The 24,631-nt window shown below is 49.8% G+C and overlaps 1 protein-coding gene and 2 pseudogenes across 1 annotated transcript in view; 2 read left to right on the forward strand and 1 right to left on the reverse strand.

The window, feature by feature from the left end:
- The first annotated feature begins 1,981 nt into the window (after window positions 1-1,981).
- Window positions 1,982-24,631, forward strand: part of RUNX3 (RUNX family transcription factor 3) — a 76,337-nt gene continuing 53,687 nt past the window's right edge. Inside the window, exons 1-3 of the mRNA XM_066638496.1 lie at window positions 1,982-2,242; window positions 13,287-13,443; window positions 22,999-23,103. Of these exons, the coding sequence (XP_066494593.1) occupies window positions 1,982-2,242; window positions 13,287-13,443; window positions 22,999-23,103 (523 nt within the window). The remainder of the gene's footprint in view (window positions 2,243-13,286; window positions 13,444-22,998; window positions 23,104-24,631) is intronic.
- Window positions 15,588-15,704, forward strand: LOC136661992 (5S ribosomal RNA; annotated as a pseudogene).
- Window positions 22,768-22,884, reverse strand: LOC136661984 (5S ribosomal RNA; annotated as a pseudogene).

Below are 24,631 nucleotides of genomic sequence, written 5' to 3' on the forward strand. Positions count from 1 at the left end.
TCCTCCTATCCCCACCTGCAGAAACTAAGAGCCTGTGCATGCCTACTCAGAAGTAAGCTCCATGGTAGTCAACGGGGCTTACTCCCAAGTAAGTGTGGAGAGCTTTGCAAGCCTACCTCTGCGTCCCTGGAATGGAAGGGGGGGCCGCCGAGGGGGTAGCTCTCTGGCTCCTGTTCCCTCCCCTTCCTGTATCAGGAGGTTGATTGAACTGTATGCTCCTCGGGGCAGAGATCGTCCTGCTGTCCCTTCATGCGCCGTGTCAACCTGTTAGGTCCTTGCCTCCCGCCTTCGCTGTCTCCAGATGTGGTTGTCATGGGCGGAGGGGGGAATCAGGCAGGCGGTGCGAGGCGGAGAGGTCTACCAGGGTCACCCAGGCAGGGGCCACCGCCTTGAAGGCCCTGCGCGGAGCGAGGGCTGCCGCTTTCACTCCGCCTGTGATGTGGGCTCCCCGGAAGCATCTGGTTGGCTACTGTGGTCGGCCTGGCGGGCTCGGGGCAGCGGAGTGGCTCTGCCCCGAGGGGGTGGGCTCATTCTCCTCCCCGCAGAAGCGCGGCCACGCGGATCTCCGCTTCTGGTCAAGGCTTGTGGGGCGCGGTGCCTGCGAGGGCTTCGGCCACCCAAGCGCCCGCATCTCCACCGGTGGAAGTCCCAGGGCTGACTCCGGGGAGTCCGGAGCAAGGGGTGGAGGCGAAGGTGCCCAAGGTTACCAGTGGTGCTCGTGGGCGTCCCATCGGTGGGTTTCCATGCACGCGACAGTCCCTGGAGGCAGCAGCAGGGTTCCGGGTAGGCTTACTCGGAAGTAAAGCCCACTGGCTTCAAGGGGGCTTGTAGCCCAATCCTATGCAAGTCCACTCAGAAATAAGTCAGTGGGGCTCACTCCCAGGAAAGTGTGGATAGGACTGGGCTGCCAGGTTGCAGTCCTACCCATACTTGCCTAGGAGAATGCCCCATTAACTGTAGTGGGACTTACTTCTGAGTAGACATGTAGAGGTTTGGGCTCTCAGGTTGCAATCCTACCTACACTTACCTGGGGGAGTGAGCACCATTGATGGTAGTAGGACTTACTTCTGAGTAGACATGCATAGGATTGGGCTGCCAGGCTGCAACACACTCACCTGGGAGTAAGCCCCAACGGGACTTGCTTCTGAGTAGACTAGAATGCCCGAGTAGACCAATGCCTAGGCTTGGGCTCTTGCTCCCAAGTAAGCGTGCCCCAAACTCCAGCCTAACTGGCCCCGGTTTGCAGGCTGTGGGGCCAGGACAAGAGAAGGGGGCTGAGATTGGAGGGGGGTGGAATGGGGATGGACCGTCCCATTGAAATCCATCCTGTTGCATCGCCTGCAAGACCAGCCTTCTAGAACGGGGAAAGTCTGAATCACCCCCCCAAGCAAGTTCTTGGAGAGAAAGCGGGTGGGGACTAGAGCGGGGGGCGTGGTTCTGAGAAGCCCCTCCCCCTTCCTGCCTCTCTCGCCCCGCCCCCTTTCACTTTCTCCCTCCCTGCTGGGTGGCTGGGCGGGCTCCCTCGCAGACAGGCGCGCCACTCCCCTTTAAAGTGGAAAACCCCAGTGTGCAGCCGCTGACACTTCGGGGCAGCCTTCGGAGGCGCGGGCTGGGAGAGAGAAGGAGGGAGAGGGTGCAAGCGAGGAGGAGGAGGAGGAGGAGGAAAGGGCTCCCCCCAGCCGCAGTGGTCCGGACGTGTGGCTGGCTGGCGGACAGGGCTTGGGGGCCGCCTGTGGGGGGGCTCTGGCCGTCCTGCACCCCCGTGGAAGCCCCCCGGGGAAGGGGCTCGCCCCCCTAGTGGCCGCTGCCGCCCCGCCGCCCTCGAGGAAGAGGAGAGGCTCCTCCGCCAGCCCAGGAGGCGCCGGCGCCCGCGGAACTCCCCGCCTCAGTGCCCGCGACGTGGCCCGCCGCCCTGCGCTCCTGGGCCCCCGCCGGGCAGCCGCCTCTCCGCCGCTGCGGCCGCCTGACACCCGCTGTTGTGATGCGTATTCCCGTAGACCCCAGCACCAGCCGGCGCTTCACTCCCCCCTCCACGGCCTTCCCCTGCGGCAAGATGGGCGAGAGCAGCAGCGGAGGCGGCCTGCAGTCCTCGGGGCCCCGCGGACGGCCGGAGGCGCGCTCCGTGGTGGACGTCCTGGCCGATCACCCCGGCGAGCTGGTGCGCACCGACAGCCCCAACTTCCTCTGCTCCGTCCTGCCGTCCCACTGGAGGTGCAACAAGACGCTGCCCGTGGCCTTCAAGGTGAGTGCCAGTTCCCCGCCCCGAGGGCGCTCCAGAGCGCGGGGGCTGCGCCTCCTTTCAGGGCCCCCCATCCCCAGCAAGGAAGCGCTTGGCCAGGGCCAGTGGAGTAGCTGGCGGGGGGGGGGCAAAGCATCAAGTCTTGCAGGGAGCCTCACCGCAGCGTGCAAGGGGCCCCTCCCCTCCCCCTCGGAGCCATTCCGGGCGGGGGAGCACAACGGAAGCGCATGCGCTGAGGTGAGGCTCACGATCGGGGCCCCAGGAGCGTACGTGCTCAGGATCGGGCCCCAGGAGCTTGCGCGTCTGTTTTGCTTCCCCCCTCCGCCCGGAATGGCTCCGAAGGGGGAAGGTCCCCTTGCACGCTGCGGTGAGGCTCAGGATCGGGCCCCAGGCGCGTGCGCATGTTTTGCTTCCCCCCCAGCCTGAAATAACTCCAAAGGGGAGGGGGAGGGGCCCCTTGCGCGCTGCGGTGAGGCTCCCTGCTTTGCCCCTCCTCTGGCTACGCCACTAGCCAGGACAACCTCCCCGGGTCAATGCCCAGGAGCCTCCCAGGCAGGTGCTTGGGGGGGGGGGGCGGGAGGAAGCGTGTGGCCCCTGATTTCCGATCTTCGCCTTCCTCTGCAGAAAGACCCCCCCCCCCCGCGCAGAATCTCTCCCCAGTCCTGGGGAATCCGTTGCTTTCTTTCCCTGCCGCTCCAGGCGGACTACAAGACCACGAAGAGACGCCACCTTCTTTTCAGGCTGCAGTCCTAGCGACACTTACAAGGGAGTAAGTCCCATTGACTGTGATGGGATTTACTTCTGAGTAGACACGCAGAGGCTTGGGCTGGTTGAATCTCCATCGTGTGTACAATCAAAATGCCAATCCCCCCCTTCCCTTTCAAAGTCCCCCCACCCACCCAACCTAGCCCTAGAAGCGGGTGCGAAGACCGGGACTCTCCAGGCCCTGCGCGGGAGATGGAAAGTGGGTCGAATCGAAGTGGGTCTCCCCCGTTGGCGTTGCAAACGGAGGGCTATGAGGGGGGGGGGATGAAAAATAAGCCTTCCATTAAGACTCGTGTGAACACCCCTTCCCCAAACCCGTGTCAGGCTACAATCCTATGGAGTAAGCCCCTATGAACACAATGGAACTTACTTTTGAGTAGGATGGGGCTGTCATTCCATCCCTCTTCCCCCACCCCCCGTGGAGAAGTTATTAGGGTGGCAGGGTGCCCTTGCCCTGGGGGGCTCCAGAAATTGGGCTGAGCGTATCTTAAATTGGGGGGGGGGGTGTGTGTGGAGAGGATCGCAGAAAACGAGCAACAGCTGGGGGCCTCGGAACCCAAGGAAGAGATGAACGTTGCTTCGGAATCGGGCCCCTCTGTATGCACGGGTCTTTGGTTTTACACGTGCTCAAGAAGTGTCGCTTTTCGCCCCTCTCATTTAGGGCCGTTCAGACCCCCTCTCACCAGTAAGGGAGAGGGGCTGTGCGAATCAGCCCCCTCCCCCGGAACAACAGCTCTCCTCCCTTCCCTGCTGCATCCGTACCCCACAGAAACTGGGGCAGGTTCATCCAAATCCTAAACACGCTTCCTTGGAAGTCAGTTCCATTCCTTGAACGAAAGGGACGCCCCGAGTGAATGCGACGGCAGCAGCCTTAGACACAAGGGGTTAATGGGGATCTCAAGCCTGTCAAGATGCCCCCCTCCCTAGCTTTCCCCCCCCCCCGTTCATGTTAAAACGGTCTTTGCGTGAAGTGGGGAGGACCTCTGGCGGGGTCTTTGAGTCTCAACCCCAAAACGCCTCCATTTAGTTTTGAAAAAAGGCGCTAGTCCTCATGATGGAGGGGAATCAATCGTTTAAAATGTATGTCACCTCTGGAAAGCGGGGAAGAGCTTCAGCCCCACCCTCCACTGCAAAAATACAAAGTGGCAAAAATAGATCAGAAGCCCTTTTTAACCCATTTTTTTTTGCCCAGCCCACAGGGGTGCACATTTGATCCCTGTTGCTTATACTTTGGGCAGAAATGGCTTTCAAACGGATGAACTGGCACGAACACGGTACCCAGGGCGAGAGTGGCAAGAATTCTCTTCTCCTTTCAGCACCTAATAAAGATACGAATCGGGAATTCCCTCCCCCCCTCCTTCCCATAAGGCCTAAATTTAGCTTGTACTGTAATCACCTCGGGGCAAAGACCTGTCTCCTCTCCTATGCTAAAAGGTTTAAGCGCTCCACGGGTGCGTGGATGGCGCCAGATTAATTACCGCTAATCACCCTCGCGAAGATCACGGCTTCCCCGCTTTTGTGTGGATGAAGCCTATGCGGGTCTACTCAGAAGGAAGCCCCTTGATAGTCAGTAGGGCTTACTTCCAGGTAAACGTGGATAGGATTGCAGCAGGAGGGTAGAATCCTATGCATGTCTACTCAGGAGTAAGTCCCGCTATGTTCTATGGCGCTTATTCTCCAGAGGGGGTGGATAGGATTGCAGCAGGAGGGTACAAGCCTAGGCGTGTCTACTCAGGAGTAAGTCCTATTGTGTTCTATGGGGTTTACCCTCCGGAACGTGTGGCGAGGACTGCAGCCTGAGGCTGCTGTGGGAGTGCGCTCGCCGGGGAGAAGGGGGAGGCTGAAATCAGCCAGGCTTACTCGCGAGTAAGCGGCTCTTAGCCGAATCCCCTTCGGTTCTGTGGAGAGGGAGCCTTGAAGACCGCAAAGGGGGGGGGGACGCGCTGGTCTGCGGTGTCCCAGGGGCACCACTCCCAATCTCAGCCACTCCAGAGCTACTCCGGGTTTGCTACTCCGTGTTGCGCTCCCCAGCAGCCCAGCCTCTCCTCCTGCGCGGATCTCCTCCAGTTTGGAGGTGCGCTGGGGACACTTTGAAGGGCGAAGGGAGTCGGCTGCCAACTTAGGAACCAAGGAGGGAGAGAAGACCAGGAAGGGAAGGGAAGAAGCCCAGCGGGAGGGAAGATCCAGGTGGCATCTCCAGGGCGGGCGAGTGGCTCCCCGCTCTCTGATCAACCCGCTTTCCCTTTCTCTTTCTCACCAGCCTGGACTCCGCCACTCACCGCGCTTTTCACTCCATTTCATCTCCTCCCTCTCCAAAAGTTTAAAAAACAGGGGGACTCTGACTTTGTGGAGCTCAGAGCCAAGTTTGGAGTTGGCCTGTGGAACTCCTTGCCACAGGACGCGGGGGTGGCGTCCGGCCTGGATGCCTTTCAAAGGGATTGATGGAGGTAATGTTCACCACGGGCTACAAGCCCTGATGGGTATGAGCCACCTCCTGATTTTAGAAGCAGGGAGGGACGGAGGGCACCAGGATCCAGATCTCTTGTTGTCCAGTGTGCTCCCTGAGGCCCCAATCCTCTCCAGCACCGGTGCAGCTGCAATGCAGCACCAAGGTAAGGGAACAAATGTACCCTTACCTTGAGGAGGTTCCCCCCCCCCACAGGATGTAGCACACACCCCATAGCACAGCTGGAAAATTGGATCGGATTGGGCCCCGAGGCATCTGGTGGGCCACTGTGAGCTACAGCAAGCTGGACTAGGTGGGCCTCTGGCCTGATCCCCCAGTAGGGCTCTTCTTATGTCCAGCTGACAAGGGAGTGGCACCAGGATGCAGGTCTCTTGTGATCTTGTGTGCCCCTCCCCAGGCATCTGGTGGGCCACTGTGAGATACAGGAAGCTGGACTAGGTGGGCCCTGGGCCTGATCCAGCAGGGCTCTTCTGATGTTCTTAGATTGCGATCTGTGTCACTCCTGGGGCGATCTTCTGAGCTCCCAGCAAAAGGCACCTTGGATTCCGGCTGGCTTTTCAGAGCCTAAAACCCCCACCCCCCACCCCATAATAATAAGCTACAACCCAGCCAGGGCAGAACATTTGCTGTTTAAATTTGTAAATTTGACAGCCCACCATGGTTGGCAACCTTCAGTCTTGAAAGACTATGGTATAAGCCTATAGCACCCAGTATTCCCAGGCAGTCTCCCATCCAAGTACTAACCAGGCCTGACCCTGCTTAGCTTCCGAGATCAGACGAGATCAGGCACGTGCAGGGTCACAGCTGCTGCCCACCAGTTTCAGGTGAAGGTGCATCCTGATCGGGCCCCAGATAATAAAGTGGGTTTTGCTAATTTTTTATTATCATCATCATCATCATCACACTATATATGATATTATGTACTATATATTTATTTTTATTATATTAATATTTATTTTATTATAAAATATGTTAATTATCGCCAATTACAAATTAGAATATAAATATAATAATTATTTTATATATTAAAATATTTAAAAATAATAATTTAAAATAGCAGTATGTATAAAAACGGGTACTAATCAATAATGACAACCTCGGGGCGCCATCGGCCTCCTGCAAAGAGACCACAACCTTTGCAGTCCCTGCCCCGCGGAGCTTACAGTCGAACTCCACCACCCAGCCTCAATCCCAGCGTTTCAAAATCCCCTGCGGCGGGAGAAGTGGTGTGGGGGAGGGGGCTTACGGTTGTCCTGGCAAAGGCAAACGATTTTCTGCCGGTTTCCTCGGGATCCGAGGGCTCCAAGACCTGGCTAAGAGCCCAATCCTATGCGTGACTACTCAGAAGTAAGTCCCATTAGAGTCAATGGAGCTTACTCCCAGGAAAGTGTGGATAGGAAAGATTGCCGCCCGGGGCCGAAGTCGCAGACCCGCGAGGGGCTTACTCTTGAGTAAACGGGCTCAGGCTGCGCCCCTGCCAGCGGTGCCAGTCGTTTCAGTGGTTCACTGGTTCTTCCAATACTGTTGTTGGCATCAGTGGGGAGCGTTGCAAGTGCTGCCGGATCGGGGCCTCACTGTCCACGCGGAGGGGCGGGGCGGGGAGCGGGCAGGGAACTCGCAAGCAAAGGCAGAAAGGGGGGGAAAAAATCGCAATCCCCCCCAATAAAAACTTGGGGAAAAATTAAGAAGAAACCGCTAACAGCCCAATCCTAGACATGTCTACTCAGAAGTTTGTCCCATAGAGTCAATGGGGCTTACTCCCAGGAAATAGTGGCTAGGATTGCAGCCTAAGAGTCCCAGCCTTTGCATGCCTACTCAGAAGTAAGTCCCCTTATAGTCAATGGGACATTCCCAGGAAAGTGGGGCTAGGATTGGAGCCTGATCCTCCTACGCCCGTTTACACAGAAACCACTCAACGAGTCTCACTCCCAAAAAAGTGGCGCAGAGGATCTCAGCCCCCCCCCCCACTTCGGGCGCCTTGTCCCCCTCCCCGGCCAAAGGAAGGGGTGCGGAGGTGGAACCCACATTCCCAGGCTCACCATCGCTGAAGGAGCAGCCCCATTTCTCCTGAAACGGATCAAACAGATTGTGGGCAAGCGACGCCCTTTCCTTACGTGGATCCCCCCATAAACCCCACCCCCCATACAAAGAAAGTCCCATCTATTAAAAAAAAGGAATTTAGAACAAACAGGTCAAGATCCTGCAGAAACCAAAGCAATTCTAACCATCATCATCATCATCATCATCAAACGCTGTGCTTAGGAAGGGCTCAATAAAAGGATATAAACAAAATCCAGTCAAAAACAACATGATTGTGTGATGATGATGATGATGATAATGAAAAAAGAAAGTTCTGTCTATTAAAAAGGGAATTAAGAACAAACAGAATCAAATAGAATTGCTATTATTATTATTATTATTATTATTATTATTATTATTATTATTATAGAATTGCTATTATTATATAATAATAATAATATAATATAATATAATATAATAATAATAATAATTATATAATAATAATATTAATAATAGCAGCAAGTCAATAATACTTGGCAACAAGTACAATACAGCAAGTCAATAATAATAGGCAACACAATAATAATAATAATAATAATAATAATAATAATAATAATAATAATAATAATCCTGTTAGTTCTTAATCCACCTTTTAATAGATGGGACTTTCTATTATTATTATTATTATTATTATTATTATTATTGTGTTGCCAACGTTGTCCTGATGGCATGCATATTGCAGAGGGGGGCTTTTCCCACGCTTGTTGCATTATGCCTTCCAAGATGATGTGTTGACAACCATAGTCCCAGGTAGATATTCTCATATTTTAAATAGGAGAGAGATTTGACCGATAGTCTTACGGAGTAGGATTCAGTGCCTAGATCAGTCCTTTAAAAAGATGAGTGCATAAATCTATGCACGTATGAATATAAAATGCACGTGTGAACATGCATACATATGCACGTGTAAATATAAATATTCTTAAATCTGGGGGGGGGGGAATGAAAACACCATCTCGTTGTATTTTTAAACCAGCCCAGCACCGATCCAGCTCCTGATTTCTCCACGGGGGGGGCGGGGGTAATGTGGCATGGAGCTCTAAGGAATTTGGCCTCCTCCTTTAGGAGAAGCAAAGTCTGCCCTCTCAGGTAGGCGCACTGACTTGGAAATCGTCCGACCACTGAGTGAAGCCAGGAGTAAGTCTCTACTCCCGTGTAAAGCGCATCGGGGTGCCATAGTTCCAATCCCAGCGCCTGGAGAGTCCAACCTAAAAAACGATTCTCTGCTGAGAGGAGCACAAGCCTAGGCAGGTCTACTCAGAAGTAAGTCTGATTGTGCTCAGTGGGGCTTACTCCCAGGAAAGTGTGGCTGACGATTGCAGCCTACGAGGAAAGCAAAGACTCCCAGGTGGTCCCAAAATCACAGTCGGAATCTTGACTCGCACTTGAAGGGGGCCCGATCCCTTCTGGGAGGAACCCTTTTAGGGCTCCCAAAATCAGGGAACCTGAAGTGCTCCCCGAGAGGCAGGATCGTGCCCCACCCAGGCTGGCGGTGCAGTGTGGGTCCCTCAGAGAGCTTCGTCAGGCAGCCTGTGTGGTCGGGGCTGCAGTCCTATCCTCACTTACCTGGAAGTAAGCCCCATTGACTAAAATGGGACTTACTTCTGAGTGAACATGCATAGGATTGGGCTCTAAGGCTTGCAGTCCTATCCCCACTTACCTGGGAGTAAGCCGCATTGACTATAATGGGTCTTACTTGTGAGTAGACATGCATAGGATTGGGCTCTGACTGATCCATTGGTTCTCCTCCTCCTTTCCCCATATTAATGGCTTTGGTTGCAGACACTCCTCTACAGGGCGGTGATAGAGGCATTCCTGCCCCTCAGATCAGCCCGGCGCCCCCCTTGCCAACTCAGGTGGGCTTCTACCCCACTTACAAATGTATCAAAGTTTCGGCCCTATATCTGCATTGGAGCTTTTTCCACGAATCTCTCCCAGACCTCTCCTGCTCCCCAAGCTGTTTAATTCTGCCTAGCCCACTCATTTACCTAGCCTAGCTCATTTGGTCCCTGTTGCGTTTATGCAACGTTGGGCAGAGATGGGTTAAAGAGCAAACTTGCAACAAGGATTTCTTTCCCTGAAAACAGTTGTGGAAGGATGCCTGTCCCCCATTCCTGGTTAAAATTGTCTGAGGATCAACTCTGGCCAAATATTTCCTTGCCCTCTGTGCTTCAGCACTTCTGTGCTCTGTGCTTTTCACAAGAAAAGGTTCTGGGACTCCAAAGTGACCCTTTCAGACATGGAAACCGTCTCCTGAGCAGCTGCTAGCTGCAGACCCTGGATTTTGCCTAGTGGGAGGAAACAGCACATGGCACATGCTCAGGAATGCTTATATAAAATAGATGGTATGGCTGATAAGGCCCTGATTCTAATGCAGATTCCAAACATGAATGCATGGATTGCATGCATGAATGCATGGATTGAATGCATGTTTCAATCTGAAGTCCCATGGAGTTTAATGAAGCTTACTCCCAGTGGTGCAACTAGAAGGGGTGCACAGCACTAAGTTTTGCATGGAGCCTCACCTTAGCGTGCAAGAGGCCCCAGTAAATATGGCTTTACTCCCAAGCCAATATGGCTTTACATATTTACTCCCAAGTAAATATGGCTGCTGAGGATTGTAGAATTAGGTGATGTCAAGAGTTAAAAGGTGGAATTTCTTTCCATTCTTTTGGTCAAGCCCAATGTTACAGCCTTTGAAATTTTGCAGGGAAAAAGGCAACTGGGAACATCAACCCAACTTGGGACCCAGACACCCAATTTAAAAACAATTTAAAAACATTTCAAATCCCATCCAAACCTCAAGCAAAGTCGAGCAAAAGATATTTGGGCAAAAGATATTTGGGCGTTAAAATGTGCCTTGTTAGAAATTCCAACCTGAACGTTTCTTTCCCTTACAATAGTAACTGTGCCCATCTATTTTAGAATCAAATTCACAGGCATAGTTGAAAAGAATAATCATGTTTTAATTAATTGATATTCTGGTCCCATGTCCTTTTATGTTTTAAGTGACCCTCTGGCCCCCTTACTTGTGGGGCTATAAAGAAGAAAAAAAAGCACACACACAGAGGCTGGATTCTACTCATTGGTTTACAAAGAAGCAGCCTCCCAGCATTCTGGCCAATGAGTACAAAGGCCCTGAGATAGTATCAAACATGGTTTATCTTTTAAAGTTAAATTTTAAACACTGAATGTGTATTTATTTAAGGCATTTATACCCCACCTTTCCCCCACAACAATGGGGTGCCCAGCCCCAGAGCATATGTATATTCATGTAAACACATGCACTATGCCCTATATTAACTAGCTGGTGTGCAGTGCCCCTCTGTCCCCTTAAGACCCCTTACCACAAAATCCCTTGCTCTGGGCCTGGGTTGAATCCAGCCAATTTTGGCTTTTCTCACATTCCAATCAGGGCCAGCCTTAGGAGCTGGGGCCTCAATTGGAAGCTTTTTTTGTGGGGCCCAGACTCACAGCCAAGGTCTATGGATTCTGAGAAATATATAAAATGTATTATAGACTTCATATCTCTATGGTAGAATGGAAAGCAACCAAAATGTGCACTTAAAAAGTGCATGCTAGTTAATGGACCAAATGGACCTAAGCGTTTTTAAATATAAAATTGCATACAAGACTAGAGTGGTTTACCCTAGCACGCCACCCTTAGGCGCAGGGACCAATTGGAAGCAATTGTCCAATTGACTTAAAGCTGGCCCTGCTTCCAATGGTTGAGACCACCTAGTGGTGTCAAAATGGAGACTGACTGCTTCTTGTGTTCATTAAAAAAAAAAAAGTGGAGGCCCCAGCGCTGTGGATGTTTATGGCACTGTGCATCCTAAATACGTCCTAATGGCACGTTCTTCCCAGGCTTAATGGGCAGATAACAAACTGACAATTGAATTGACCGCTTTGGAACCTCAGTGGGAGAGGTTGACGTATCAACTTCACTCTCTGGGTGCGATGCAAACACCCAGAACTCTGCCTGGCTGGTATCCTTCCTTGAGTCATAATTGCAAGGACTCAGTTTTTATATATATATTCCATGAGAGGACCACTGCATCCCAGACAGCTGCATCCCAGTCAAATGTATGGGACATTTGCATCCGGTTCTTTTTGCATCCCAGACATTTGTATCCCAACAAGTGTATATTACATGTACTTTTTAATTTTCAAAACAAACCAAAAAACCAGACGTGACTGTCCAGGGGCTTCAATGACCGGGAAGCATCTGACCAGGATACAATTGTCCAGGACACAGATACCCTAGTACTCTTTCTGTACTATATACAAATTAGATAATATCGATAAACATAAATATTCATATTTATAAGTCAAGTCAACCTTTACTAGGCATAAACATTTGGTAGGTGAAGACTCTGTACGGAAACTGTAGAGAGAATATAAACCTAAGTAGTACACAAATATGTGTGCACACCTACGTGTACACACAGATACAAACGTCCAATACATTTTACATACAAACATGTATTATTTAAAAAAGCAAAACAATCAGTTACTCTGCAGATATTGCCAAAGATGTAATGTGCTCAGTGATTACTTGCTGCAGAAAGCTTGGCTCGATTCAAATTACTCAAATTTAGGAACTGTGCGACTGAGAGGGTTGTATGCTCTACATCACCTGCTAGAAGGAATTGAATTATCTCTTTCTCAGAATGCCCTGTTTTGGAATGGAGCAAGGGAGAGAGAAATTGTTGTCTTAGTGCTTGACATCTGGGCATATTTATAAGATAAATATAATATAGTGATCTTTATAATAATATAATTATATTTTAATAATATAATAAAAACATACAGTATCTATGTATTAAAACTATAAGGGTACCATCCTGTCAAAGTGCAGGTCTCACTGATTTCAGTGGAGAGAGTGTGTACACCTGTTGACTCTCCAGGTGAAATCAATGGGAGTTCTTAAGAAATTGAATGGCGGGAGCTGCCTTTGGTCCATGGTCCATGGAGCTCAGCGCTGACTAGCCCTAGCTCTATTTTTCTGTCCTCCTCAGGGATGCTGCCAGGGATTGAACCTGGGATCTTCTAGCATGCCAGCTATGGCCTCTCCCCCAAATGAGTAATTATAACTGGATTGTGGTCCAGGTTATCTCCCTTCCACAGATATCCCAAAAGATACCGCTGAGGTTCTGAAATTAAGCAGATGAAGCTCTATGGATAACCAATTACTGTAACAATAAGCCTGTGAGTTGCTCAACAGCCCAATAGTGATATAACACCTCCCTGACCTTAGATGCACCTGCCTTAATGTATATCCACCCAGGTTGATCTCTTTCCATTTCAAAAGGTCTATTCGAAGGGGATTCTATTAATTCCGTTTATGGCATGATTCTATGCATGTTTACTTTGGAAGTAAACCACACTGGGTTCAGAGGGGCTTACTCCCTAGTAAGCCTGGATAGGATTGCAACTTGTAGCTTGCACAGCAGAACTTCCCAGTAACTTGAGCTCTTGTGTATCTGTTTTGTCAATGGGTTAGGCCCAGATTCCTTATCTGGAAGCTCTAGTAAATCTGGCTGTCTGGATTCAAACAGGAAGAGGAGAAGAGAGAGGTGGGCTAGAGTGTCAGGGACTTTCTTCTCCTCCACACTTCTGCTCCATTCCCCTTTCTTTTCAAATCTAGGAAGCAGGCGGAGGAAGAGTGGGTGGTGGGTGCTGTTGTAACCATATACCTTACAGAAATCTTTTCTCGTTGCCGACAATTTTAAGGTTGTTGCCCTTGGCGATGTGCCTGATGGGACGGTGGTAACGGTCATGGCCGGTAATGATGAAAATTATTCTGCCGAGCTCCGGAACGCCTCTGCAGTGATGAAAAATCAAGTGGCCCGGTTTAATGACCTTCGCTTTGTTGGACGGAGCGGCCGAGGTAAGAGGATTGGAAGTGAACAAAGAGCAAACCCAAAAGGGCTTCAGACAAATGCATGGAGGAGGTTTATTAATGGCTATTACGCATGGGACCAAAATTGAGCCCCCCTTTGTACACATATCAGCAATTTTCAGTGCTTTTCCTTGACAGCGCACTGACCATCTCTTGTGATGTAACTACCTGCCACATCTTCTAACCTGGTAGTCCTTTTTCCTGATCCCAGAGGAAACCAAAGGGATATATGGCACTCCAGGGGACATCTTATTGAAGCTCTCCACTGCTTCACCTACTCCTATATGCCGGATTAAAAAGGGAGAGGGAGCAGAAGAGGAAGTGTGGAGGAATGTGGTGGGCTAAAGTTGTGCTGTTGTCCATTTCACATACCCCTCCTCAATCTCCTGTTTGCTCCGCTGGAGGAAACTGGCACATTTTGATCAGGAAAGTGGCACAGGAAAAACACCTTCACCACCACCATTGCTCTGATCAATCTGACAGCCCCTCATGGCTGCAGTTTTGTCTCTAAAAACCTCAAAAATGTTGGGAGACCAGGTATGGATCTCCTACACAATGTGTTGTTTGGCCCTTAACGTTCGTCCCTTGTTCTCCTGACAGCTGGTCCTGATAAATAATAATAATAATAATAATAATAATAATAATAATAATAATAATAATAATAATAATAAACAACTTTATTTATACCCCGCCCTTCTCCCCAAAGGGATCCAGGGCGGCTTACAACATATTAAAAACAGATTAAAACATAATTTAACAACAAATAAAAACATATTAAAAACACATTAACAGATACCATAAAAACAGTAGTCAGATAAAAAGTCAGATAAAAAGAGCATAAAGCAGCAGATCATAGAGGACTCAGGCCTGTAAAAAATACTAAAAGATGTAAAAAAAGATGTTAAAAAGGCCATGAACTGAGAAGGCTTGTTTAAACAAAAGGGTCTTCAGGCCTCTCTGAAAAGTCTCAAGAGAGGGAGCCATTCTCAAGTCAAGGGGAAGGGCGTTCCATAACGTTGGTGCCACTACTGAGAAGGTCCTATTTCTTGCCGCCGCCCCACGTACCTCCTTAGGCGGTGGCACTTGTAAAAAGGCCTTCTCTGCTGACCTAAGAGGACTTATTCTGGATTGTGCGGAAGTAGGCGATCTCTAAGATAGCCTGGCCCAGAGCAGTATAGGGCTTTAAAGGTTAAAACCAGCACCTTGAATAAAAGCTAGGAGTATAGTTTTGCTTCTGGACATTTATTTCAAATGGACTCTACGATTTTTGTGCAGTCTGCCCTTGCTACCCTCATCTCTTCCTCCACACCCTGTCTTGTCTTCCCAGTTGCAGATTTTTGACCGTAAGCTCCTTGGGGAGGCAGGTAGTAGTGTGTTTTGTTTTTTTCCTTTTTCCCCTTATGGACAGCCATGTGTGTTGATTGTGCCTTAGAAGTTATAACCATGAAATAAAGGCATTTGAATGTCACCCTGAATTCCTGGGAGACAGAGCAGGGCATAATTGGTATTGATTGATTGAACATAGGATAGCAGCAACATCAGAACCTGTGAAGCAAGTTCTTGAATCATAGAGTTGGAAGGGACCTGATAGGTCATCTAGTCCAACACCCTGCCTTAGGCAGGAAATCTTCTTACAGCATCTTCAACAGGTATAGCCTCTCTATTTAGATACATTTTATTGTTATGTATACAAGCCTTGCTTTTCAACCAGGCTCCCTGCGCAACTGTCAATTTAGTTAATAATTAACCAGTGCAACATTTCTAGTAGGTAGAGGTGGGTGAAAACGGCTTCATTTTTTCGTGGATTTGGCTGTATTCCAAAAGTTAGGCATGCAGAAAGCAGTGTTTTGTGTTTTTAGTAACAATTTTTATTATAATTATAAATTATAATCACTTTAAAAGTGTGCTGCTGAGGTGATATAGGTAGTATTGTGTTAGCAGATGCAGCCACAGTCATTATCCATGCACCTCCTCCCCACCATAAAGTAAGAAATAAAAACCAAATAAGACAGGCTTTTTGGGGGGGGGGCAGATTTTGGTGGTTTTTTTTTTTTTTCAAAAATGAGAAATGGATAAAGCAGTGTTACGTGTTTTTATTTCATTATCACTGAATTCACCCACTTCTACTAGTAGGTAGGGGTGTTTACCCTGCACATGCCTGATCTCATCTGATCTCGGAAGCTAAGCAGGGTCAGGCCCGGTTAGTACTTGGATGGGAGACCGCCAGGGAACACCGGGTGCTGTAGGCTTATACCATAGTCTTTCGAGACTGAAGGTTGCCAACCAACCAGGGGTGTTTAGGAGAGTGTAGGTGAGGGCCAGAGAAGCCCCTGATGGCTGGCTGGTGTCAAGGGTGCGGGTCCCAAGTCCCTCCACAGCTCTGCAATGTTTTCTGGTCCCTGGAAGTTGGTGATCACTTCCTGAGATGCTCTCTCCAGAGGAGAGAATGGTCACAGAAGAAATAAGTAAATAATAAAGGGAGATATGATGAACCCTTGAGAGGGAGTGCAGGATTTCATCTGTCTGCAAATCATGAAGTCAGTTGGAAAAATGGAAAACAACCCTGTGAGGTAGGTTAGGCAGAGAGAGACTTGTCTAAGGTTTCTTTTTTCCTTGATTGAATTGGAGGGCCAAGCTCTCTCTCTCTCTCTCTCAAATCAGTGGCTCATGACTGGGAGCATGCAGGCAAGGGCTCAATCTGGCAGCAGTGATGCTTGAGGGATTACTCTGTGCTGTTAGCTGTCACATCAGGACATGTCGGTGCAGCCTCCCTCCCTCCCTCCTTTGAGATGATGTCACTCCTTAGATATTGGCTGAAAAAGTTTCCAAACTGAACACAGTTCAGTCCCCGTTTGAGTTAGAAGTGATGGATGCTTCCAGTATGATAACTTAGTTTTTTTCCAGGAGGCAAGGCACAGTTTTGAAAGGGGCTGACTGATTACATGTCTATCCCACCCTTTAGCCAAGGGTTCAGGACAGTGTTCTTGGGAACCATTACTCCAGCCACTATGCCGTGAATTAAATGTTCGTTTGTGCTGATGTCGCAAGTTTCACATTGGCAAGAGCTCCTGAGTTGCATCTCTGTTTGGGCTTGATCCATCCAACTGTCATTCGGTTGCAGGCAGGGCAGGATCACCAGGGCCAAACTACAGATTATTCAGGGTTGAGCCACCTTTCCTTCTTATTGAATGAGAGGAGTTCCATGAGAAAAGGCTAGGCTCTCCCACTTAGAATCATCAGAATCTCACTTGACTACAATTCAGTGGCATCCCCAGAGGAGTGGAAGGGGTGCAAATGCCTCAGGTGCTGCGCTGGGGGTGGCAGCGTAGTGACCCTCTCTCCCTCCCCGAGTACACCAGGAACTGCACTGAGAGTGGTTGCAGGAGCAGGGCCACACCCGCCCCTCCTTTTCTTTAGAGGGAAGGAGAGGGGGAGAAGCACTCAGAACAAAACTTCACATATAGGCTGATGGGTTCTGAGCTGTCTGTGACAGATCAGGAGAGAGATCTTGGGGTGGTGGTGGACAGGTCGATGAAAGTGTCGACCCAATGTGCGGCGGCAGTGAAGAAGGCCAATTCTATGCTTGGGATCATTAGGAAAGGAGAAGAGAACAAAACGGCTAATATTATAATGTCATCGTACAAATCAATGGTAAGGCCACACCTGGAGTATTGTGTCCAGTTCTGGTCACCACATCTTAAAAAGGACATACTGGAAATGGAAAAGGTGCAAAAGAGAGTGACTAAGATGTTTACTGGGCTGGGGCACCTTCCTTATGAGGAAAGGCTACGGCATTTGGGCCTCTTCAGCCTAGAAAAGAGGTGCCTGAGGGGGGACATGATTGAGACATACAAAATTATGCATGCAAAGGATAAAGTGGATAGAGAGATGCTCTTTACTGTCTCACATAACACCAGAACCAGGGGACATCCACTAAAATTGAGTGTTGGGAGGGTTAGGGCAGACAAAAGAAAATATTTCTTTACTCAGCGTGTGGTTGGTCTATGGAACTCCTTTCCACAGGATGTGGTGACGGCATCTGGCCTGGATGCCTTTAAAAGGGGATTGGACAAGTTTCTGGAGGAAAAATCCATTACAGGTTACAAGCCATGATGTGTATGCGCAACCTCCTGATTTTAGAAATGGGCTATGTCAGAAGGCCAGATGCAAGGGAGGGCACCAGGATGCAGGTCTCTTGTTATCAGGTGTGCTCCTTGGGGCATTTGGTGGGCCGCTGTGAGATACAGGAAGCTGGACTAGATGGGCCTATGGCCTGAGCCAGTGGGGTTGTTCTTATGTTCCTAACTACAATTCCCAGGAAGCCTTGCAGGTCTCTTGGTATCTGGTGTGCTCCCTGGGGCATTTGGTGGGCCGCTGTGAGATACAGGAAGCTGGACTAGATGGGCCTATGGCCTGATCCAGTGGGGCTGTTCTTATGTTCTTAACTACAATTCCCAGGAAGCCTTGCAGGTCTCTTGTTATCTGGTGTGCTCCCTGGGGCATTTGGTAGGCTGCTGTGAGATACAGGAAGCTGGACTAGATGGGCCTATGGCCTGAGCCAGTGGGGCTGTTCTTATGTTCTTAAACTACAATTCCCAGGAAGCCTTTCAGGTCTCTTGTTATCTGGTTTGCTCCCTGGGGCATTTGGTGGGCCGCTGTGAGATACAGGAAGCTGGACTAGATGGGCCTATGGCCTGATCCAGTGGGGCTGTTCTTATGTTCTTAACTACAATTCCCAGGAAGCCTTGCAGGTCTCTTGTTATCAGGTGTGCTCCCTGGGGCATTTGGTGGGCCGCTGTGAGATACAGGAAGCTGGACTAGATGGGCCTATGGCCTGATCCAGTGGGGCTGTTATTGTGTTCTTATGACCAGCGGGGATTATAAGCTCCTAGCATAGATGATACCTTGTAGGCCCAGCAAACTACCAGGTGTATCCAAATGGTTATATCAACTTGTCATTGGTCATCCATAAGTAATGAAATGTATGGAGGGTGGGGATCAGGATCTAGCCCTGTCCCATCTCTGCAGGCTCCGCGGAGAAGTTCTGAGGTCTGCATTGAAGGCAGGGTGGAGCTAGCAGGCAAAATTCATACCCTTCCTATGTATGCATTCAGGGTGGGCCTTAGGAGCTGTGGAAACATTTTCTTGTGGAGCCCCAGTTTCAAACCACTTCTAACCTGGCCTGGTTAGGTTGCAGCAGGGCCTGTCCCACATCAAGAGTGGGGTTGGTGCCAGTTGCGACTCAGCCTAGGGCAAAGGGAATTCCTTCCCCTTACTGCGGGTAAAGCTGCAGCAGTCCTAATGGGTCTATTTGGATCTGTACCACCTCAAGATCTGCTCACCTGCTGCCCATCCACCAGCTCACCTGCCACCTGCCCTCCCCTTACCCAGGAATGCCTCCTTCCTGCGCCCACACCCCCAGGTCCCTGTGCCAGCCTGATTCAGCCGGTGCAGCCTTACCAGCCCAACAGCCCAACAGGGCTTAGGCCGACCTCCCTCCTTGAATGGTGGTGCAAAAGTGCTTTACGGCACTTTCGCGACACCGTTGAGCCGGCACGAGGGACTTGCACTAGCCCAACGCAAAGTTGGGATTGTGCCCTTAGAGATGTAAAAATAAATTTTACAGTGGACTTTATATCTCCATGGTAGAACGGAAAGCAATCAAAAAGTGTGCCGAAAAGGTGCATGCAGGTTAATGAGCCAAATGGATCTAAGCACATTTAAATTGGGAGCAATTGGCTCAGTTGTCTCAAAGCCAGCCCTGCATGCATGCATTTCAAATCCTGTCAACTGTTACCCTGCACATGTCTGATCCCAGAAGCTAAGCAGGGTCAGGCCTGGTTAGTACTTGGATGGCAGACCACCTGGGAATACCGGCTGCTGTAGGCTTCTACCATGATCTGGGAAGCTAAGCAGGCTCAGGCCTGGTTAGTACTTGGATGGGAGACCGCCTGGGAATACCGGGTGCTGTAGGCTTATACCATGATCTGGGAAGCTAAGCAGGCTCAGGCCTGGTTAGTACTTGGATGGGAGACCGCCTGGGAATACCGGGTGCTGTAGGCTTATACCATGATCTGGGAAGCTAAGCAGGGTCAGGCCTGGTTAGTACTTGGATGGGAGACCGCCTGGGAATACCGGGTGCTGTAGGCTTCTACCATGATCTGGGAAGCTAAGCAGGGTCAGGCCTGGTTAGTACTTGGATGGGAGACCGCCTGGGAATACCGGGTGCTGTAGGCTTCTACCATGATCTAGGAAGCTAAGCAGGGTCAGGCCTGGTTAGTACTTGGATGGGAGACCGCCTGGGAATACCGGGTGCTGTAGGCTTCTACCATGATCTGGGAAGCTAAGCAGGGTCAGGCCTGGTTAGTACTTGGATGGGAGACCGCCTGGGAATACCGGGTGCTGTAGGCTTCTACCATGATCTGGGAAGCTAAGCAGGGTCAGGCCTGGTTAGTACTTGGATGGGAGACCGCCTGGGAATACCAGGTGCTGTAGGCTTATACCATGATCTGGGAAGCTAAGCAGGCTCAGGCCTGGTTAGTACTTGGATGGGAGACCGCCTGGGAATACCGGGTGCTGTAGGCTTCTACCATGATCTCGGAAGCTAAGCAGGGTCAGGCCTGGTTAGTACTTGGATGGGAGACCGCCTGGGAATACCGGGTGCTGTAGGCTTATACCATGATCTGGGAAGCTAAGCAGGGTCAGGCCTGGTTAGTACTTGGATGAGAAACCGCCTGGGAATACCGGGTGCTGTAGGCTTCTACCATGATCTGGGAAGCTAAGCAGGGTCAGGCCTGGTTAGTACTTGGATGGGAGACCGCCTGGGAATACCGGGTGCTGTAGGCTTCTACCATGATCTGGGAAGCCAAGCAGGGTCAGGCCTGGTTAGTACTTGGATGGGAGACCGCCTGGGAATACCGGGTGCTGTAGGCTTATACCATAGTCTTTCGAGACTGAAGGTTGCCAACCATTTCAACCATGCATGCATGTTCACCGAAGAAGGCTAAGCTGATTTTAGGGTCCTGCGAGCCTGTGCTCCTTCCTCCAAATGACAGCCTTCCAGCTTCACCGTCCTTCCTCCCTGAGTTCTGAATGTATATACACAAGTCATCAAAGACATCTTAGCTTCTCCGCGTTCAGGCCAAGCGATCTTAAGAATGATTTGCGTGTAATCGCTGTTTACTTGTTGCTCTCTATGAAACCCAAATAGTTTACATTCTTTCGAACATTTCCGCTTTCCTGTTGGCTCCTTTCCCGAGTGGCAGGCCTTCTTTAAAACTCCCCACTTAACTGCTTGCAGGTTGATGAATGGAAAAAAAAAAGTTTTGCTTTTATGAATTAAGCTTTCATTTCTGTAGCCAATTATTTGCTTAAGTCACCTCTCAACCCCCCTTCTTTTTTTTCCACCCTCTTGACACAAGTTTCCAAACTGAGCGCAGCTCCAATCCGAACTTGACTCTTGAAGTCATTTGGAACCAAGCCCCCTCACCTCCACATGGGTCTCCATGTCTGGACTAAGAAATTACAGTAGTCTGGAGTCCTTGGGGGGCACATGAGGAGTTTGGTTTCTACTTCAAATTGGGGGGCCAGTCAGTGCCCAGTGCAGTCAGCAGAAAGGCCTTTGTCTTCAAGGGTAATAAATCTCGTGTCTTTGTCGGGGGGGGGGGGGGGGGTTCTAACTTCTGCATGTCTCTAAGGCTGCAATCCTAACCACACTTTCCTGAGAGTAAGGCCCACTGAACAAACTAGGACTTACTTCTGAATAGATCTGGTTAGGACTGTGGCCTAAATTTGTAATGGTAAAAGAAATACATGCAGGACAGGTTTCTGCAAAGGTGCATTGTTTGCATGTTTGGCCCATGTTGGGCCATAATTAGCAGAATTACAGGCTAAAGTTTTTTTTCAGGAAGTGTGTAGACCTTTCTGCACAAGAATCAAATCTCTTTTCGTGTCCTTATTTTTATTGTGTTGCATGTCGCACAAACGGGCATTAAAAAATCCTGCATAAAAAATATCAGTGAAAACGGTTCAACCTAATCTCCCCCCCCAATGTACTATTTTTTGTGAGCGCAAGGAACCCTCTCCTCCCCCGAGATGTAGCATTGTGCCCTTAACTTCATGGCAAGCAGAGCAGGCAAAACGATTCTTCTCTTGACGTGGAAAAATGTCTTGCTTCACTTCAGCACCTGTATCTTCATCGAGTCAAGTTAAAGAAGTAGTTTAAAAGTTGGCTAGTGGCACCGTCAGTACTGAGGCCCCAGAGCTCAGGGGCAGAACGTGCGGCGATATAGCATTAGCAGTATTACCCCTGCTAATTGGGTAAGAGGCACTTTTTCAAGTGGGTGCTCCTTTTTTTAGCAGGGGGAGAGTAACTGGCCCATCTCACCCCAGCACTGTCTGTTCTAGTGGCTGTCTGCTGGTGTTCTTTTGCATCTTTTTAGACTGTGAGCCCTTTTGGGACACGGAGCCATTTAGTTATTTGATTTTTCTCTGTAAACCGCTTTGTGAACTTTTAGTTGAAAAGCGGTATATAAATACTGTTACTAAATACTGTTAATATTGGGAAGGGCCCAGATCATGGTCCGTTTTAGAAGGCCTAGGACTCCAAAGGGCTGCTGATAGAATTGGACGGCCCAAGCAGCTCTAAATCCTTGGTACGAGGTTTTTGATCCCTACATCATTCAACAAGACAACGTGAAGAGGCTGATTCCTGTAGGTTAGGTGGATAATTTTTCCCTTGGAAGCCTCCTCATTCTGGATGCCTAGGATTGATCTGTGGCTATTCTCAGGACTAGCACATCTGTGAGTCTCCAGCTGCCACCTGCTTGCCCACTTCTGCTCCTCCTCTTCTCGCTCCCTGGGGTTGAAAAAGAAAAGGAGGATGAAGCAGAAGAGAAAAGTGCAGAGCAGAGTTACTGTCTCTTAGCCTTGCTTACCTCACAGGGTTGTTGTGAGGACAGAAGGAGGGGAGGAACCATGTACACCACCCTGAACTCCTTGGAGGAAGGGTGGTATGGTTGGCAACCTTCAGTCTCGAAAGACTATGGTATAAGCCTACAGCACCCGGTATTCCCAGGCGGTCTCCCATCCAAGTACTGACCAGGCCTGACCCTGCTTAGCTTCCGAGATCATGCTATAAGCCTACAGCACCCAGTATTCCCAGGCGGTCTCCCATCCAAGTACTAACCAGGCCTGATCCTGCTTAGCTTCCGAGATCATGGTATAAGCCTACAGCACCCGGTATTCCCAGGCGGTCTCCCATCCAAGTACTAACCAGGCCTGACCCTGCTTAGCTTCCGAGATCATGGTAGAAGCCTACAGCACCCAGTATTCCCAGGCGGTCTCCCATCCAAGTACTAACCAGGCCTGACCCTGCTTAGCTTCCGAGATCAGATGAGATTGGGCATCTGCAGGGTGGTATAAAAAGGTGAAAAAATTGAACCAGGCCTTATTTCCAGAATGGCAGCCTGTATGTGTTCCTATCCTTGTGTGTTTGACTCATGTCCACTTTCTCTTCTCTTGTTTTTTTCCCTTGCCCTATAGGAAAAAGCTTTACGCTGACAATCACAGTCTTCACAAACCCCACCCAGGTTGCTACATATCACCGAGCCATTAAAGTGACCGTGGATGGGCCCCGGGAACCAAGAAGTAAGTTGTCTTTCTTTCGAAGCGCTCGTGTCCTGCTGGCGAGAGTTCTCACCTCGGTGCACCTCTCTAATGGGTGCTCTTTTGGTACGAAGATGTGGTCAGGTCTGGAAGCCATCTGGGTTGTGTGCCACTTTAGCGTTCTTATGGTGTGGCTTCTCTGCATCAATGACGTGAACAAGGACTCTCCAGTGAGTGCTTTTGAGATGGGGAAATCATCTCATAAGTCAATGAGGAATAGCAAAAAATCTAAATACAGGCTTAACATGTTTAAAAGTTGAATGTCAGGTGAATTGCACGCTCCAGCGCTTTGGTGCTCACTGGTTAGAGTGTTGGAAGCCAAAGTGTAGGTTCCCCTCCTACGTCATAAGAACAGCCCTGCTGGATCAGGCCATAGGCCCATCTAGTCCAGCTTCCTGTATCTCACAGCGGCCCACCAAATGCCCCAGGGAGCACACCAGGTAACAAGAGACCTGCAAGGCCTCCTGGGAATTGTAGTTAAGAACATAAGAACAGCCCCACTGGCTCAGGCCATAGGCCCATCTAGTCCAGCTTCCTGTATCTCACAGTGGCCCACCAAATGCCCCAGGGAGCACACCAGATAACAAGAGACCTGCAAGGCTTCCTGGGAATTGTAGTTAAGAACATAAGAACAGCCTCACTGGATCAGGCCATAGGCCCATCTAGTCCAGCTTCCTGTATCTCACAGTGGCCCACCAAATGCCCCAGGGAGCACACCAGATAACAAGAGACCTGCAAGGCTTCCTGGGAATTGTAGTTAAGAACATAAGAACAGCCCCACTGGATCAGGCCATAGGCCCATCTAGTCCAGCTTCCTGTATCTCACAGCGGCCCACCAAATGCCCCAGGGAGCACACCAGATAACAAGAGACCTGTATCCTGGTGCCCTACCATGCATCTGTCATGTTTGGAGAGAGGTTTAGCCTAGCCTAGCCCTTCTCCCTGACTAGCTAGTTTTCTGCTTGTGGGGAGGTTGTTTTTTTTCTTTCGTTGAAGAGCATTCAAACATACAACCCATCCCCTACTTGCAGCCTGATGATATAATCTAGTAAAATTATTGCTTGCTGATTGTATGACCTGGCCTGAATTGTGCAGATTTTAATTTCGGTGTTCCAAATGTTGTAGTTTATCACTGTCATTCACAATGTGCCATTAAAGGTGCAATCCTAACCCCACTTTCCAGCACCAAGATAGGGGCTATGCAGCTCTGAGGTAAGGAAACAAACGCTCCCTTATTTTGAGGAGGCATCCGTGAGTGCCACGCAACTGCAGGATGCAGCACATGCCCCACTGCAACAGCTATGCCAGTGCTGAACAGTTGGTTAGGATTTGGGCCTAAGTCTAACCCCCAAATGTTACAGTGTTCAGAATTTCAGAACCTCTGGGCCTGAATGAATGAGACTCCAGGAGCAGTGTGATTGGGCTTTAATTTCCCCAAGACAATGCTGTGATCCACGGTGGATCAGAAATGGCAGTAAATTAACCATCAGAAGATGGTCCCTGTGCCCCC

Source organism: Tiliqua scincoides, chromosome 10 (genome assembly GCF_035046505.1).
Source record: "Tiliqua scincoides isolate rTilSci1 chromosome 10, rTilSci1.hap2, whole genome shotgun sequence".
In the NCBI taxonomy this organism is placed as follows: domain Eukaryota; kingdom Metazoa; phylum Chordata; class Lepidosauria; order Squamata; family Scincidae; genus Tiliqua; species Tiliqua scincoides.